Below are 18,680 nucleotides of genomic sequence, written 5' to 3' on the forward strand. Positions count from 1 at the left end.
TCAATGATTTTTTTATGAGAGTTACTAGGTCAATTTGCATTTGGTTATTTGAATGATCCTTATTTTTGCAGATAATCTTGAAAGACATTGCAGCCATATCTGCGGAATGCCTGAATAACCCTGGAATCAGGAGCTCTATATTAACCTGGAAAATGAGAATTAAAACAGTGTGAAATTATTATTTTTTGGGGATAAGTTATTTCCTCTGATGATCTGAGCATGGATCTCAGCAAGAGTAATGCTGGTGTTAATTGGCAACCTCCTATAAATTAGTGATGTGTGCGGACCTCAAGTGTTTTGATTCAGATTTGGTTTGGGATTTCTTTAAAATTGATAAAAACAACTAAAATCATGTCATTTGGACCTGTTTACCTGCAAACCAAAACCGATTATCTTTTTATAAATCCGAGTTCCGAACTCACAGCAGACCCGAGCCAGAACTTGTTTCTACTCGGTACCCCAAAAGTGATACAAGGCGGGATGTAATCCGACTCTCTAAACCCCAAAGTTCGTATGTGTTGGTTTTTCAGGAAAACTGAACCGCTCAGCTCTACTATAAATAAGAAAGAAATACAGTAATTAATTTGTTTTCTAGAATAATTGTATTGATTACACAACTAAAAGGAAATTCCATTCAAACGATTACCTAAAACACAAGAAGCTGAACACTCTAAAGCACCATTTTTCACAATTCTCACAAAATGTGTGCGATAGAAGTTATGTTTGAACCGCTAAATTTAGTCACTAATGGGTCTATTCATCATCGCTGAATTTCTACAATAGCAGTTTTCACCTGCAGTTGTGGAAAGTAATGGTGCATACACACGGTCAGATTTTTCTTCAAATCTGAACGATAATGATTTAAAAAATCGTTCAATCGTTCATATCTGAAGGAAAATCTGACATGTCTGAACGATGAACTATGCACGTTCCCGATGGTCAGATAACGATATCTGACATCTGATGTGTTTGCAGTCAGTTTTGGACGATTTCAGTATATTTAATGCAGTCAAATATCGTTCGTAGTTCAAATCGTTTGCAAAATCATTCAAATCGTGGGACAAATCGTTCATCTGACACATCTGACCGTGTGTATGCTCCATAAGTTGTCGGGCCATTCCTCACAAGGGGTAAAGCAGGAGATATCACAGATATCTCCTACTTACCTTCCGGAAAGTCCCGTTGTCCCCATACACTAGTATGGGGACAGAATTAATTAAGATCGAAAATAAAATATTTTCGGAGCTTGAGTGCGGTAGCATTCCCCATCTTTAGATGGCGAATGCTCCTGCTCCGGGCTCTCAACCCACTCCTTCCCTATGGGAAGGAGGTCCAGGTTTCAAAGAGGGATCCTTTTGGATCCTTCTGCCCCTGTCCGGCTCCTTCCGCTGGACATCGCAGCTCTTGTGCACATGAATGACCTGTAGGTTACGCATGCGCACTCCCGTCACTGCTCGGAAAGGAAAGATTCACTGCTCTGAAAAGGAGCAGTGAAGTCACTGGCGGGGATAGCTGATTTCGCATCAGCTTTCACCGCTCAGGAGCAATGATGAATTGCTCTGTCAGCTGCGGAGGGTTAGAATGTTAATTACCGGGGTCCATTTGGAGGTAAGGTGGTAGGATGTGATTTATAACCTCAATAGGTTCATGTGGCTTGCTATAGAACTGTCCATTGTCAGGTTATCAGATGTATCTGTGGGTTGGGTATGAAATCCCGGCAGCTTAATAGCCGCCGGGATGAAATGCCGACGCTGGAAGCCCGACGGGAGAATCCCGATGGAACATGTAAGTACCCTAATCCTACCCTCCCCCCCCCCCCTAACCCTCCCTTAGGAGTGCCTAACCCCAAAACAGAATTCATCAAGCTCCGAAAATACAATATTTTTCTGAGCTTGACTGCGGGGGCATTCGCCATCTTCAGATGGCAAGTGCTCGCGGCTTGCAACCTGCTCCTTCCCTATGGGAAGGAGTCCCGGGTTCTGAAGAGGGATCCTTTTGCATTCCTCTGCACCTGATTGGTTCCTTCCGCCAGAACGTCGGGGCTCTTGTAGGCATGCATGACCTGTAGGTCACGCATGCGCACTTGTCTCACTGCTCCAAAAGGAGCAGTGAAGCCGCTCACGGAGACAACTGATTTTTGGATCAGTCTCTGTGCTGGAGCAATGATAAATTGCTCTGGAGATCACGGCGAGTTAGTATGTTCTTTTTTTGGGTCCCCCGATAATTAAAATAATGAATAGATTCCCCAATGTCTTGTGCAAAAAAGAATGATGAGATTTGTAACACGGAGTTACTAGCCATCAAATGTGCTTTTTTCAGAATGCAAACACCATCTTGAGGGTTCTGCTCATCCAGTCCATATTTTTCACCTACAAGAACATGTAATTTATGTGTGCAAAACGATCTCTCAGCTACAGTAAGCCAGATGGGCATCATTCTTCCATCATTTCAACTTCATAATTTCGTCACAATTTGACCCACCAGGTTTTAGAAATGACAAAGCTGATGCCTAAAGCTCAATCAAAAATGTTGTCACAAAACCCCATAGCAGCATCCAAAGTGCTTACCGGGTCCATATACAACTGGCCTCTATGCTGCTTCCTCATGCTCCATGTTGAGTAAGTTGTCAGTGTAATTCTCCCTTCCTGCGGGTACACGGAACTTCCTTCGTTTTATTCATGCAATTGCTGACATCATGAAGGCGTGTACTGTAGTTCATATGAGGCTTCCCTCTAATAACCTCACCCTGGCACCAGATTAATAACGCCATAACTCCTCTCCAGATATCTATTATATACCAGTTTGTGTGTCCCAGTGTATGTCCCGGTTTGTTTGAGACCATCCTCTGCTCTGTCCCTGGCCTGTGGCTTCTGATGCCTCTCTTGTATAAACCTTGAATTGTTAGTGACCTATCGCCACTTGCTCCCTGTGGCTTCTTATACCTCTGCATGCATGGCCCTTGGCTTCCTTGTCACCATTCTTCCATACCACTGTGGATTCCAAGATTTCCTTGTAGGCTTGGTAGAGCCTCCCCTTAGTTATTCACCTGTGGCAATATTGTAACTCCCTGTGCACCAGAACTGGACTTGTTGACACTTCCGGCTTATGCATTTTATCATACTAGGAACCAGTGCAGGGGGATGCAACCTGCATACCAGGTACAGCAAAGACCATACCTCCTTGTGGGTATCCCTGGTGAATACCACTGGTGCATTAGACTCTCCACCCCTGTCTCCGGTATCAGAGCTGGATTAAGGCTGTGGGGGGCTCTAAAGTCCCACAATTTGTGGGCATGTTTACCACTTTTTGTAGAGATAATCCCTGAGCTAATCCCAAAGTGGTGCTGGGACTGGCAGAAGAGAAGAGAACCTGATGCTGCAGGCATGTTCCTCTCTGGCTCACATCATCATGACTCAATGTGCCCGCCACCCACGTCCCTGCACGGCCAGTATTTGAATACATTGAGAGTCTGCGGAAGCTGCCATTATTTGTCCTATTGGATGGCCACTGCAATTGCCTTCGGTGCACCCCCCCCCCCCCCTTAATCTGAGAAGTGCATAAAATAATTAATAGTATTTTCTTTGTGGTGGCCGAATTTATCAGAAATATGGTTCAGCATATTGTACTCATACCCAAAATATGGGTAGTTGGGTAATGTTCAGGTTGTTCTACTGGATATCACCTACACTGTGAAGCATTACTTTGGAATCGGCTTCATTCATTTAGACATTTAACATCCAGGCTAAAAACTGATCATGATCCAGCTTTTCAGGGAGTGACATTTGTTACACCTAGGTATGTACGGCACTGCGGACCACTTGTGGCGCCCTATATATAATGTTTAATAATAATAATACACTCCTGGACCCATCCTATGAGTCGAATATATGTGTGCATATTACGGATTATTATTATCTGTTTTCAAAGGCTTTCTTGTGTTAAATTCCAGCCTACAGCTATTGCATTTTTACGTATTTACACTTTGGAGCTCCGTTTACCCTTTATTAAGATGACATGCTACTGAAACAGTGCTCATGCTGATTCTTTCTATCCCATATGAGCTGTTGGTGATATGTATTGACTTAAGAATACATGCACATAGTGGTTTCTAACTTTCTTTACATAGAGCTCTATTTGTTATAATTATTTTTACAAAAATTTTCACATTATTTTAGTTTCACCTAAAGTTACTACAGGGCAATTGGAGTAGAATTCGTAAAATTCTACTCCAACCCCTAAGTATCACTTATTTCTAGTAATCAGATCGCATTTCTCATAATTGTAATGGGAAGTGCGAGGTGGCATTATCAAGAGTTTCCCCCGGTTACCGGACTCCTGCTCCGCTCTCACGGGAAGAGCAGAGCCCGGAGTAGGAGCCGACCCCAGTGATCAGCTGTGTGGTCTAAACAGACCACATGCTGATAAACTGCAAAAAAAAAATTGACCGGAGTTCGGGGCTCCGATGATGTCCTCCCTCCGGTCAGCTGGTCTCCCATACTGCACCGAGGCCCGGTCATCAGGTGACTGGGTCCCAGTGCAGTATGGGATGTCAGCTGACCAGAGCCATGGAGGACATCACCGGAGCTCGGATCATGCAGGTAAGTGCAATTAAGGGAGGGGCGATCAAGGGGGCGGGGCTTAGAACCGGGGGGGATAACAGCGGCGGCTGGTCGGTAGCATGTGCGGGCACTTGTCATGGTATGTTTTGCGAAAATACTGTGATAAGGCTGCGGAGGGGATTCGCAGGGTCAGAGCTTTATCGCAAGCTCTGTCCCAGCAAGGGATTTTTAGTAGATCCCTGTGATATTGCCTGAATTCGCAATGCGAATTCAGTTGATAATATCACACTACAATCTGCATTGGGGACTACAATCTGCATTCCCAATGCAGATTGTAGTAAATAGAGCCCATAGTCACTAAAGTTTCACAATACTGTATATCTATTGCCAAAGTGGTAACAGTTTATGCTAAAGGTTTATCTTTTTTTTGATCATTCCATGGAATGGGATTGAAATACCAGCGGCTGTTTAGGGGTGCCTAACCCTAATCTCCCCTCCCCCAAACCTAACCCTAACTATGCTAGAATCCCTTATCCTAACCCTCCCCCCGCAGCTAATGCTAAGGGTGCCCCGGACTTACCTTCATTTGGGCTGGCGTGCTCGGCGTTCCGGCATTGGGATTAACATAGGCATCAGTATTTCGACGCCTATGTTAAATCCCTTGCTGGGATTCCGCTGTCGGGATTGAGACCGGCGGCCATGCGGCCGCTGGTCTCATAACTACATCCCCATTCCATTCTGCAGCTACATGTATATTGAATCGAAACTCAAAGGGCCTGATTGAGAGATTGAAAGTGTTGCACAGCCGCAAGGAAGCAGCTGTGCAATAACGTCCAATGTAAATGCAGCAGGAGGTATCTGTAGGAAATAAACACCTCCTTGTTGCATCAGCGATCCCAATGTAGCGATGGAGACGCTGTTTCGTATCACCATCACAACCGGTCGCGATGGTTGCTTCTTTGTCCAGGCTGCGTAAGCTGATATATGATCTACCAGATATATGTTGTGTCTGGTGCTAGTGGACACACAGTCAAAAAGGTGAATGTGTTAATGTTACCATGAAATGTAGGCTCACTATACAAACAGCAATCATTTATCTAAATAGCATTCCTGCATCATTGGCCTCTCTTTATGTTATGTGTTTGTTATTATTATTCTTTCCAGTTATTTATATAGCGCACACATATTCCGCAGCGCTTTACAGAGAATATTTTGGCCATTCACATCAGTCCCTGCCCCAGTGGAGCTTACAATCTATATTCCCTACCTCATGCACACACATACACACTAGTGGTAATTTTTGTTGGGAGCCAGTTAACCTACCAGTATAGTTTTGGATATTTTTGTTATGTCTTTCTTCTACTGCACAGGTTCTCAAACTCAGTCCTTAGGACCCCAAACAGTGCATGTTTTCCAGGTCTCCTCATAGAATCACAAGTGAAATAATTAGCTCCACCTGTTGAACTTTTAAAATGTGTCAGTGAGTAATGAATACACCTGTGTACCTGCTCGTTGACCTGGAAAACGTGAACTGTTTTTTATGGGGTCCTGAGGACCGAGTTTGAGAACCACTGTTTTACTGCAATCTCCTACAGTACAGTATTTCTCACATGGCTTTTATTTCCCCTCCAGCTTGTAGTACCAGAGTATTGCATCCATGGACTCTTCTGTCTTATGTTTATGTGTGCTGCTGAGTGGGTTACTCTGGGCCTCAACATACCTTTGCTATTCTACCACCTCTGGAGGTAAGTACCTCTGCATTTTACCTCTCCTTTGGTATAGAACAAAGGTTCCCAAACGCGGTCCTCAAAGCTCCCCAACAGCTCAGGTTTTAGAGATATCCATGGTTGAGCAAAGGTGGTTAAATCAAATTGAGTGAGGTACTAATTAAATCACCTGTGGTCAAGTATGGATATCCTTAAACCCTGGACTGTGCCTTGAGGACTGAGGGCCCGATTCAGACCCGCTCGCTAGATGCGTTCGCACGTAGCCAGTCGATATTTGCAATCTGCGCATACATATGACGCAGTGCGCGTGCGCGAACCAGTCACTGCGATCACGAAGCGTTCGCCCCTTATGCAAGGACTCCTTGCTAGAATGAGTGACAGGACGTGCCGTTTGTGGGTTGTGACAGGGGATGGTCGATGGAAACGGGGGTGTGGTGGTGCGAACGCATGCGTGTCTGTGCGTCTGAATGCTGTTTCAGGGGCGTACATAATTAAGACACAGTGTCAGCATACACGTCACATGGCTAAATTACACACAGCAGTGCTTGCGGTAGGGTATGGTCAGCCACAAGTGCTGCATATGGGCCCGATGTTACCCATTGTTTCCTGGAGATGACGTGTGTTACTAAGGGAAAGTGGGCGTCTAAATACATACCGCGATCGCACGCAAAGACACAGTGGGCATGCTAATGTCTTGCTGTGCGATCGCGGGATTTGCATACTTTGCCTGCGTGCGAGCGCATCTAGCGAGCGGGTCTGAATCGGGCCCTGAGATTAGGAACCTCTGGTATAGAGAAAATATAAAAGTATAATCTTAAATACAGGGGCATAGCTTTAGGGTATATTAGGCTTGTGTTTAGGTTGGTTTTATATGCTAGTTATATTGTATTTTTCTATCACAGAACCCATCATTTTCATCCTGCATTGCATTTATTTTAGGAGTTTATTGTGCATTTGTCTAAATATACCAAAAAAGTAATCAGAATAAGTGTGACTAACCTATAATCAGTTTGGAATATATGCCAAAAGTGGCCTTTCAAGTTATATTACTCCTTACTATGGAAACAACATGATTAATATTGCAACTTTTATAAGATTTCTAGTATTGTGTATTTTAGAGGGGGCATCAGGTCTTCATTTTTGAATGTTTATTATTACATTTGTTAAAGTGGCCTAAAAATGCTGTTTTTTGCAGAAGATGCAAAATTCTCTGCAATAAGATACAGGGTGAGGCCCAATGTCCTCCACATCAGAGGTGGTGGAAACATTGTTCTTTTGTGAGAAGAAACTGTGTAGGGCCATCCCACAAAGCAGGGAAGTCCCCACTAGATGTTCCCCATCCATCTCTTTATCCAGTGCCAGATTAAGGTCCACATGGGCCTGGAGCTGAAATTTATGAAGGCCCTTGTCAGGTTGCGGCCTAGGATCGGCCGTTACTCAACCCAGCGCTGGCTTCCCCTGGAGCGGTCAGTCGTCAGGTGAGGCGGCGAGTAACGCACTGAGGATTAAGCCTAGGAACCACGTAGACACCCATGAACTGCTCCGTGTCTTGGTTGCTGCGGTTGTCGTCATGGATGCAGACATGACAGTCTTCATCACCTGATTACCCTTTACCCAATGGTAGCATGGTTATTGTCAGCTGACGTTGCCCACCAATGAACTCCTACCTTAGGGTATATAACTTGGCTCAGGACAGCAGGACGTTGCCTGTACAACGTCATTACTACTAGTGTTTGCTTGCCGTCACTTAATTCCAGGTTCCCTTGCTGTTGACTCTAGAGTAATCTCTAGTTACTCTCCTGTGCCAGCGGAGCGAGTGGATACCTTGCCCGTGTGCTCTGTACATCCTCCTAGTACAACCACAGTGTCACTCTCCTGTGCCAGCGGAGCGACTGGATACCTTGTCTGCGTGCTCTGTACATCCTCCTAGTACAACCACAGTGTCACTCTCCTGCGCCAGAGGTGCGACTGGATACCTTGCCCGCATACTCAGTATATCCCCCGAGTACAACCACAGTGTCACTCTCCTGTGCCAGCGGTGTGTCTGATACCTTGCCCGCGGACTCAGTACAAAATCCAAATCCAAAAACCTCGCTAGTGTCTCTTTCAGAGGTACATTCGCCTGGGTCTCATCAGTGTTATCTCCCTCCATTTCCCACCTGTATCGGATACCTGACTAAAGGGTCGTGACCTGCTTGCCGGGTTCAGCTTATACTCATATCCCGCTTGGAGGGGTCACTGGTGAATACCTCCCAGCAGGTTAGACTCCACACCTTTGGTCAGGGTTCACCAACATCTGATACTTGTGGATGAGGAGGACATACATCCAGGCCCCTCGCCTCCGATTCCTTCCACAACCCAGGACTTTAGCTTTCAGCTCCTCAGTAGGAGATTCCCCTGAGCCAGCCGTGACAGGCCTATTGTGTGCCGCTGCAGGGGAGTGTGATAACTCTGTGGCAGTGTAACTAGTGATGTGGGGGCATGCCTACTGTGTGGGTGTGGTCTACACAGGTGGTGTGGCTATCTTCATGGGGGCATAACTTGCACCTACCTTTAAAAACTTTATAGTGGAGCTATAACAAAAAAGTTTTTTTGTGAAAGGGCAAACACAGCTGCAGTCTGCGGCCTGCGGCACCTCTGAAGCTTATGATTGATCATCATCACCCCTCATTGATGCAGCAGCTCCCTATACACACACACACAGACTAATACACACGGTCAGATTTTTCTTCAGATCTGAACAATAACTATTTTAATAATCTTTCATATCTGAAAGAAAATCTGACATGTGTGCAACAATGAACGATGAATGATGCGCGTTCCCGGTTGTCAGTTAACGATATCTGACATCTGATGTGTTTGCGGTCAGTTTTGTACAATTTCCATTCATTTTAATACAGGCTGAAATCGTTCAATAGTTTGCAGATCGTTTGCAAATCGGTCAATCGTCCAATTATTCATCTGACATATCTGACCATGGCCCTGATTCAGAGCCGCTCGTAAGCGGCCGCTCGTTCGTTCTGACCGATGTTCGCACATCTGCGCATGTGTACGGATTTTAATACGCATGCGCGAACCAGTCAGTGCGGCCGAAAATCGTTTGTTCGCTATATAGCGAATGCCTGCTATTTTGAGTGACAGAGGGAGGCGTATGTGGGTGGTAACAGGGGAAGGTGCTTGAAAACGGGGTGTGGAATTCGAACGCAGGCGTGCTTAAAGGTCAAAACGGGCGTTTCAAGGGAGTGCATAATTAATACAGCAGCGTCATTGACCACGTCACTTGTTTTTTTTTTACTCAGAACTGCTTGCAAAATAGCGGTTGAAAAAACAAGCCACAAGAGTAGCGAGCAGTTCATACGCTGTTCGATGTACTCGATTAATCTAATAAATAGCGGACATGACGTATGGTGCAAGGGGGCGTATTTTTCAAAATTACAACCGCAAGTTTTGCTCGCTCGTTCAGACTTAGAGGCGTGAACAGACCGCAATTAGCGAACGGTTCATTTGAATAGCCAGCCCTTGTTTTAGAACGAACGACCGCAAATAGCGAGCGGCTCTGAATGAGGGCCCATGTGAATGCACCTTTAGAATAACATAGATTGGGTAAAATCCATCAGTAGCTTTATTGCTCACCACAGGCAGGTACAGACAGGATAAAGCAGTTTCACAAGCAAGATGTTACACAGTCTTCCAAACAGCAATATTTTTTCCAGTGGACTTGTAAGTCCAGGATCCCTAACACTAGTCACCCCCGGGCCTATAAACTGGGCGACTATCTCACCATCAGGCTCAGTTTCCCCATTGTCTCTGCAGCATACACATGTAACAATTTTTTTAACTATTTGAAAACTAGTTGAAAAAATCATTCAGTTTCTGAGTTATAACGTTGAACGATTATCGTTCATGCGCGTTCCCGTTTGTAGTTTGAAGTTCATTCTGACTGACCAACTGAACGATTTTCATTAACGGAAGTTACAAAAATCGTTAGTAGTTCAAAAAATCGTTCATTCCACTTTAAAAAATCTGACAGAAAATCGTTCATAAAATTGTTGGTAACAAAATCATTGTGTGTGTATGCAGCTTTAAACCAGCCTCACACATGGGTCTGTAATTAGCTGCCTTCTAGATTCTGATTGAGGCAACACCTGAACTGGACATCACACATTCCTAATGCCTTTGCTCTGCCAAACATGGGAAATCTGGATATTCCACATTTACCTCATGTGGAATTATGCTAACCCTGTCACAATAAATATATATACATATATATATATATATATATATATATATATATATATATATATATATATATATAAAATTGTTGGTATCCGCACTCAGTGCAAATGTTAATCAGCAGTGTGGTGCTCCTCAAGGATCCAATAGGCATCCAAAACACAGGGTTAACAGAGAAGGAGGGCACTCACCAGGTAAGGTAGTAAAATAAAATCACATCTTTATTACTTATCTTGATTAAAATATTATGGTCGACGTTTCAATCCACTTAGGGACCGTCATCAGGACATAAACACACAGGTCTCTCAACAGCCACTGAACACACAGGTCTCTCCACAGCCACTGAACACACAGGTCTCTCCACAGTGGCTGTGGAGAGACCTGTGTGTTTATGTCCTGATGACGGTCCCTAAGTGGATTGAAACGTCGACCATAATGTTTTAATCAAGATAAGTAATAAAGATGTGATTTTATTTTACTACCTTACCTGGTGAGTGCCCTCCTTCTCTGTTAACTATATATATATAAACACTAATATATACACCAGTGGGTTGGTTATGGGATGCCGGTGCTCGGGATCCCGCCAGTCAAAAACACCAGACGCTGGCATCCCGACAGGGTTAGGATAACAACACTTGTTGATCAGTATCCTAACCCTCCCTCCCCACTGCCTAATACTAACCTCCCCCCAGTGCCTAAACCTAACCTCTCCTCCCTGCACCCTAAACCTCCCCTCTGCACCCCTAAACCTAACCCTCCCTACTTAGTGTCTAACCCTCCCCCTAATGCCTACCACTAACCCCAGTACTTACAGTCGGGATGCCGGGGCCAGGATTTTCACAGGTGTCGTGATTCCAGCACTGGTATTGTAAGCGCCATCGTCTCGACTGTCGGCATAATGATTAGCATCTAATACCAATGAAGGCGGCACTCTGACAGTGATTATGGATCAAAATAGACCAGGAGACGAAAGAAGACTCTTTTTGGGGGCACTACTTAAGTAAGATAAATGATCTAATTAAAAATTAACTTTTAAGAAATTACACTTAAAAAATCGAGAACTAGACACACAAACATACACAATACAAATATACATATATAAACCTTATTCAATAAGGAGAATGTTATCTAGGAAAAATATATCCTATACAAGGTCCGATAACCCTGATGTGTTAATAGTTTGTGATCAATCCATGCAAATATTTGAAAGACAAAATAATATATTATAGCTCACAATCCAAATTGGCTATAATGGTATAGTATAAAGGATATTTATTAATTATCTTATTTGCCTGAGCACACACATTCACACTGACTTTTGTTGGTAGCAACACTCAATATTTCTATGGATGCAGTAATATAAAGTCAGGATGACATGTATACCTAATTATCTGTACACATGGTATCTCAACCTTGTCAATGATATATTAAAAATAACAAAAATGATACTAAGGCTTGTTGTTAATAAGCCCCTACATAAAGATGAAAAAGAAGGGAGGGAAACAATATTTCCTTGAAGACAGAGACACTACAATACCAAAAAGTGTCTTCCTCTCATATAGGCACAGACTCTTTAAAGATGTATCTTTCATCCATAACTGTATTAGTAAAACTCAAATTTCCGACAGCTTGTATCAATACATATCACACATTGAGATTTCAACAGTATAACAAATTGAATCGTCTGGCAAGAAAAGAGAGGCTACCAGTAAATGACAATAAGATATAGTTTGCAACTTATCTTATGTTGATTCTCTGTTAATCACTGCATCCACTATTGCCTTCCAATCATCAGTGCCTGTGTGCATAGAGTATACAGACTCCGGAGGCCACAACCTATTGCCTGTCGACCTTCAGTACCTGTCAACCTTGTCACTAGTCGACCTTTAGTGTGTCGACCTTCAGACCCTGTCGACCTTCAGTCCCTGTCTATCTATTGCTTGTCTATCTTCCATTGTCTACACAAACATTGTCTATCTAGACAATGTAGACCTAATGATCCACACCCTGTACACACAGATATGCATATATACACATACATACATATATACTGTGGCAGTATCACCAGAGGTGGTACTGGTGAGCAGCAGATTCTGTGTGGGGCAGAACAGATCCACCCACACAGAGTAGAAAAGCATTATGGGAAGATGCATAATTGTTGCCTTGTGGAGAGAGCTCAGGTGTGGGCTGACGAGGAGGCAGACCAGTCAGGCTGCTGTTTTAGACAGTCTATGTGGGATTGTGGCAGCCAGAGAGCCCAGTGAAGTTGAGGAAGCCATTGGGGGCCAGGAGGTCTGGGTCTGTACCAGCAGGAGGCAGGGTGGACCCCAAGACTCTCAGACTGTGTGACATTGAAGCAGCTGGGCTGCTGGCTGAGGAAGACAGGGCCTACTGTTTACCTGGAGGATACAGGGAAGGCATAGACACTGACTGTTTTTGTATAGCTGTGGCAGCCAAGCCAGGTTGGAGCCGGCAATAGACCTGCAGGGCTAATTACACCCAAGATATCACATATGTGTAGAATGTGGGCGAAGAAAATTCTATGCATAAAGGTCTACACAAGACAGATCTGCGAAAAAAAAGTGGATTACAGTATGCCAGTAGCCAATACAGGGCTTTAAGGCTGAAGATTAAAGATGTGACAAGCAGAAGTTGGCCAAAAGATATGCCAAAAGATATGCCTTTGAAGATTGAAGTATGTCGCTTTGGAAAAAGTTACTTCAAGTTCTTAATGCCTGTTGCAGTACCCAAGGGTGAGCCTCAAGTACTGCATAAGGAAATCCAGTACCACCATTGGTACCATAAAGTGAGGAAAAAAGTGAGGAGAAAAATTAACTCCAGAACTTGGAGGATGCGATCCCCAGAAATTACCAGAGTCTGGATGATCTTGGATCCTGTGGATGGTTCTGAGAATAATGAAGAGGGACTTCGCAATGTGAATGCCTCATCCCATGTAGCTGGACCCAGGGGTTTCAAGCTAGGGAGGGGGATATGTGGCAGTATCACCAGAGGTTGGTGCTGGTGAGCAGCTGATTCTGTGTGGGGCAGGACAGATCCGCCCACACAGAGTAGAAAAGCATTGTGGGAAGATGCCTAATTGCTGCCTTGTGGAGAGAGCTCAGGTGTGGGCTGACGAGGAGGCAGACAAGTCAGGCTGCTGTTGTAGACAGTCTATGTGGGACTGTGGCAACCAGAGAGCCCAGTGAAGTTGAGGAAGCCATTGGGGGCCAGGAGGCCTGGGTCTGTACCTGCAGGAGGCAGGGTGGACCCCAAGACTCTCAGACTGTGTGACATTGAAGCAGCTGGGCTGCTGGCTGAGGAAGCCAGGGCCTACTGTATACCTGGAGGATACAGGGAAGGCATAGAGACTGACTGTGTTTGTGTAGCTGTGGCAGCCAAGCCAGGCTGGATCCGGCGATACACCTGCAGAAAAGCAGGCTGAGACTTTATTGGCAGATTAGCTGCACCCTTATAGAAAGGGTTCAAGAAGTGAGTTAGACGCTCTAAATAGGGGCTAGGTTGTTTATTATTTTCTGTTTGTTTCCTGACTTTCCATGCTGGAAAGTAAAGCATCATTTATTTACTTGAAAGCTGTGTGTGGACCCTCATTAAGCGCCTAAACACTGCACCAATCCACCCTCTGCCGAGCTAATTACCCCCAAGATATCACAATACACACACATGTATACACACACACACACGCCCTTCTGCTCCACGGGAGGTTTCTGTCATCCCTATATGTGTGTATATATAGATATAAATATATATATATATATATATATATATATAATTTATTTATATATATATATATATATATATATATATATATACATATGTACATGCATTCACACACACACATACATAGGTGCCAGACATTACACTGACCTGTGGGAAGGAACGCTGGTTGTGCATGCTGGTTTCTTATCACGACTGTTGACTGCTGCCTTCCTTCCTTTGCAAGGCAGCTCAGCCTCTGCACTCCACTTGAAGGGCTGACTTCATAGTTTAATTTCTTGGTGAATGGGCTGGGCTCCAGATGACCCTGGGGACCGGAGCATCTGGTCCAAGGGACACAACTTCAGATGGTCAGGGGAGCTTTAGTATGACCTGGGGGTGGAGCTTTGGGTGGCAAGGGGGCGGGCTTTGGGTGGCATGGGGGACGGAGCTTCAGACTGCAAGAAGTGGATATTCAGACAGCCAGTGACGTGTGCCGGAGCTTCGGACAGCCGATGTGGAGAGGGGGGTGAATGGTCCAGACTTTGGATCCTCCATCACTGCAATGTAGTGTTGTTGGATTCAAAGCAGTGCCGACAGTGTTCACAGGGATTTTTTTTTCCCTGTCTGCACTGCGTTGAATCCTGGGGGCCTATTTTCATGGTGCGCCTGGAGCTGTAGCTCCACCTACCCCATTAGTAAATGGGCCCTGCCTTTATCTCATTTAAATAATTGCAACCGCAAAAATGAATAGTGTTGGTTGCAACAGTAGGTACAGATGTGCGCCGAGCAGTGTAGCATAGCAACTTTTTCTCTAAATTTGTGTCTTATTCACACTGCAAATGCAGCGATACAGCACTTATTCTGTACCAGGGACACTGGGTTGCAACTTTATATGCACTGGAATTAGGGGCAGATGTACTCTTGCAGCACTTACCAGGGGCGTATCTATAATGGGTGCAGGGTGTGCTGGGCACATGGGTCCCTGGGTCCAGGGGGGCCCCGCACTGCACACCCTGCATCCATAGTATTACTTACCTCTCCGGAGTCCCACATCGGTGCTGGGGTCCGGCGATGTAAAAATGACTGGAAAATGGCCGTCGCGGCCATGTTCCCGTCATTTGCGCATGCCACCGCGGCCATTTACCCGGTGACCAGCGCATACTCTATACACTCTGGGCTCACTCTAGTGCCCAGAGTCTATAACTCCAGCGCTGGCCGCGCACAGCTCATTTCGCTGCCGGCCGCCGGACAGAGAGGAGGGGGCCCGTGTCGGAGACTGCACACGAGCCCCCTCCTCTGTAGAAATGCCCCTACCACTTACAGTACCATTATAGCTATCCCTGCTTTGCCTTGTCTTGTGTGCAACCTGAGACCACACAGAAGCCGTAAGGTGGCCAGATTGGCAATGACCAGTGACCAGACTGGCAATGACTTCCAGCATGTTATAAATCTCAGAGGAGCAGAAATTATTTCACAATTTGACAATGGATCAGTAATGGATATATGAAATGTGTTGTCACAGGTACTTCCACCGACCGGCTGATGGCTCAGAAGTTATGTTTGATCCAGTGTCTATAATGAACGTGGACATTCTAAATTACTGCCAGAAGGAAGCTTGGTGCAAACTGGCGTTCTACCTGCTGTCCTTCTTTTACTACCTGTACAGGTGAGTTACATATAAACCTTGGGGAGCTATATTTGGGAACAAAGGCATATTTATTAGAAATTAATGAACAACAGCAAAGTTCATGTCATTTGCTCTTTGTAGATGTGAGAATTTGTGCCATGTAATCTTCTCATTTCCCTTTTCCTACGTCTTACAGAGGGCTACCATTTTCAGTGCATTTATAAATGCAACTTTAGTGGAAAGAATATAGCTGGGACTACAACTGATTGATCCTCTTGTGTGGTGTGGTTGGGGTATGATTAGCAGCACTTACTGTACATTGAGGCCAAACTCCGTATTCAGTGCTAAATATCAGGGGGAAACATACATGCCTACTCTCCCGGAAACTGCGGGAGCCTCCCAATTTTTCAGGAAACCCCCTGCACCACAAGAAGACTAGTCACTCCTCCCGCATCCCACCCACTCCCTAGTGAAGTGGCCAGAATGGGGAGAATTATCCCGGGGATTGGCAGTCCATGATTAGGGGTCAAGCTTAATGACACAATACTGAGATTCATGTCATTTGGCCTCGCCCCCTATTTAAATATGTGGGATTCACGTAATTTTACTGCAAGCAACAGATCTTAATGACATTGATAGTCTGGCCCCCATCACCGCCCACCTGCATCTGCTCTCTGGGCTTCTCCCGGAGAGGAAACTCAGAAAATAGGGAGAAATGAGGAACAGGGCAAATATTCAGCACAATTTATTATTTATTGTTTCTTTTATTAATGACAAACTGCAATCCATCATTCAGATTAATTTCCACTAGTTTCTGTTGCCACCATCACATTTAATAATATCAACCTTATTTTTAACCTTTATTTATATAGTGCCTACATTTTACAAAGACTATTTAATCACTCGCTAATGAGTCAGTCCCTGCCCCAGTGGATCTTATAACCTATATTCCCTGCCACACAAACCTGCACAAGGATTCATTCATGTGAGAAATGAGACCACTAGTATGTCTTTGGAATGTGGGAGGAAATCAGAGCACCCGCAGGTATACCCAGCCAGACACTGAGAGAACATACAGTAGTCCACGCAGATTGTGCCCGAGTCATAACCAAACCCATGACCCCCATGTTGTGTGCTATCAATGATAACTATTATATACAGCCCAAATATATAATTTATGTATTTCCAGTTAAACTTGCATACATGATCAGTTCTAAGTCTAATATGGTGAATACTCTTAGTGCCAAGTTTAATAGGCACATCCATATTTGGTGCTTTATGTCTACTTATGATTTGTGTGTTATATATATATATGTGTCAGGGAAGTATACATATTATTTTAGAATAGTGAATGTATTTTTATGCTATGCCTTTGTGCAGTAATGATACAGTGATACACACTAATAGTCATACAGCTATATTAAAGTCAACTATAAATGTTAGATATAATTTTATAAATGTAGTTATGTAAGAGTTTCAGCTCTATATGTATGTACAGTCTAACACTAGTTTACATCTGCATGCCAGTTACCTGCACTATATAGGTCTGCATAGATATAAGTAGATAAAGTAAAATGATTTGAATCATATTTTGTAAATACACAGCATCCTATACAATTCCCATTCTGCATACTGTACATGCAGCATCCTGTACTAATCCCACTTCTTCCTCGCATGCAGGGTGGGGGCCACTGTACGTTATGTCAGCGCGTAGGATGCTGTGCCTCTGCTGGTGAGTGAAATGCCCCTAGCCCCCCATACAAGCCCCCACTCCTCCTTTGAACTGCCACTTTGTGCATGCCGATATTGATATTCCATCCTATAAACATATTACTCTATATCTGTAGAAACACAGCCCCTATACCCTAGAGTGCATATGTAATGCTATTATACCGTGTAATATATACTCCCATGATATCCCCTTCAATAAATAATAAATGTGCCTTTATTACCACCTGCACATCTTAATTGCTTGAATTATAATTTGTAACAGATGTTTCTCTTTTTGCTCCCTGTTCCTATATTTTCTTACTGCTCGATCTCTTTATTTCTCAACGCCCCTTCTCTTGTTATCTCTTCTTTTATTCCCTCCATGTCGTTCTCTTGCCCTCTACACCTCTCTGCCCGGCACCTTTCTCAGTATGATTTACACACTCGTCACTTTTTGAATCTTGTCAGTCCGAGTCTCTGAATCCAGAAGTAAAAAAGAAAAGTGAAAGAGGGATGAAGAACAGTGCAGATGGAGAAAGACCTGCAGGCCGTTGCTCCCTCCAGTCTGCCTAGTAGTAGATTCCTTACTCTCCCTCTGCCCCCTGATCATCCCTCCACCCCCCCCCCCCCCCCAATGCCCAGCCATTCCATTCATTTCCCCTTTTTTCAGGCTTTCCCTATTTTTAGACCGCTGCTGGCTTACAGCTCTTATTTGTCTGTTTGAAGTCTGTGACTTTATTTCTGTAGAAATCTGTGAAGTTTACTGTCAATAAAGGATATATATATTCACCAGGTGTATTTATGTGTGAGCATTTGGCCAGGACATGGCTGCTTGTGTCTAGTTTATGTGCACATGTCACAGATAAGTAACAGATATGCTGCTCAGTGTAGGAGCAATCTTCTCTGAAAACAGACACTAGTAATGTAATAGTAGAGGTTCCACACAGAGGGCTCTATTTACCCCAATCTTCATTTTGAATGCAGATTGTAGTGTGATATTACCGACTGAATTCGCATTGCGAATTCAGGCAATATCATAGGGATTTACTAAAAATCCCTTGCAGGGACAGAGCTTCCGATAAAGCTCTGTCCCTGCGAATCCTCTCC

At 44.3% G+C, this 18,680-nt stretch overlaps 1 protein-coding gene across 2 annotated transcripts in view; it reads left to right on the forward strand.

The window, feature by feature from the left end:
* Positions 1-18,362, forward strand: part of CNIH2 (cornichon family AMPA receptor auxiliary protein 2) — a 154,269-nt gene extending 135,907 nt beyond the window's left edge. The window contains exons 4-7 of one of the 2 annotated variants that reach the window (XM_088442500.1): positions 6,192-6,304; positions 15,759-15,902; positions 17,544-17,595; positions 18,004-18,362. In XM_088442500.1, coding sequence (XP_088298626.1) covers positions 6,192-6,304; positions 15,759-15,902; positions 17,544-17,577 — 291 coding nt within the window. In that variant the 3' untranslated portion in view covers positions 17,578-17,595; positions 18,004-18,362. The remainder of the gene's footprint in view (positions 1-6,191; positions 6,305-15,758; positions 15,903-17,543; positions 17,596-18,003) is intronic. The other variant, XM_088442501.1, reaches the window with a different exon arrangement.
* The last annotated feature ends 318 nt before the right edge of the window (positions 18,363-18,680 follow it).

The sequence above is a fragment of the Taudactylus pleione genome, unplaced genomic scaffold, assembly GCF_031769625.1.
Source record: "Taudactylus pleione unplaced genomic scaffold, aTauple2 ptg000313l, whole genome shotgun sequence".
Taxonomy (NCBI): Eukaryota; Metazoa; Chordata; class Amphibia; order Anura; family Myobatrachidae; genus Taudactylus; species Taudactylus pleione.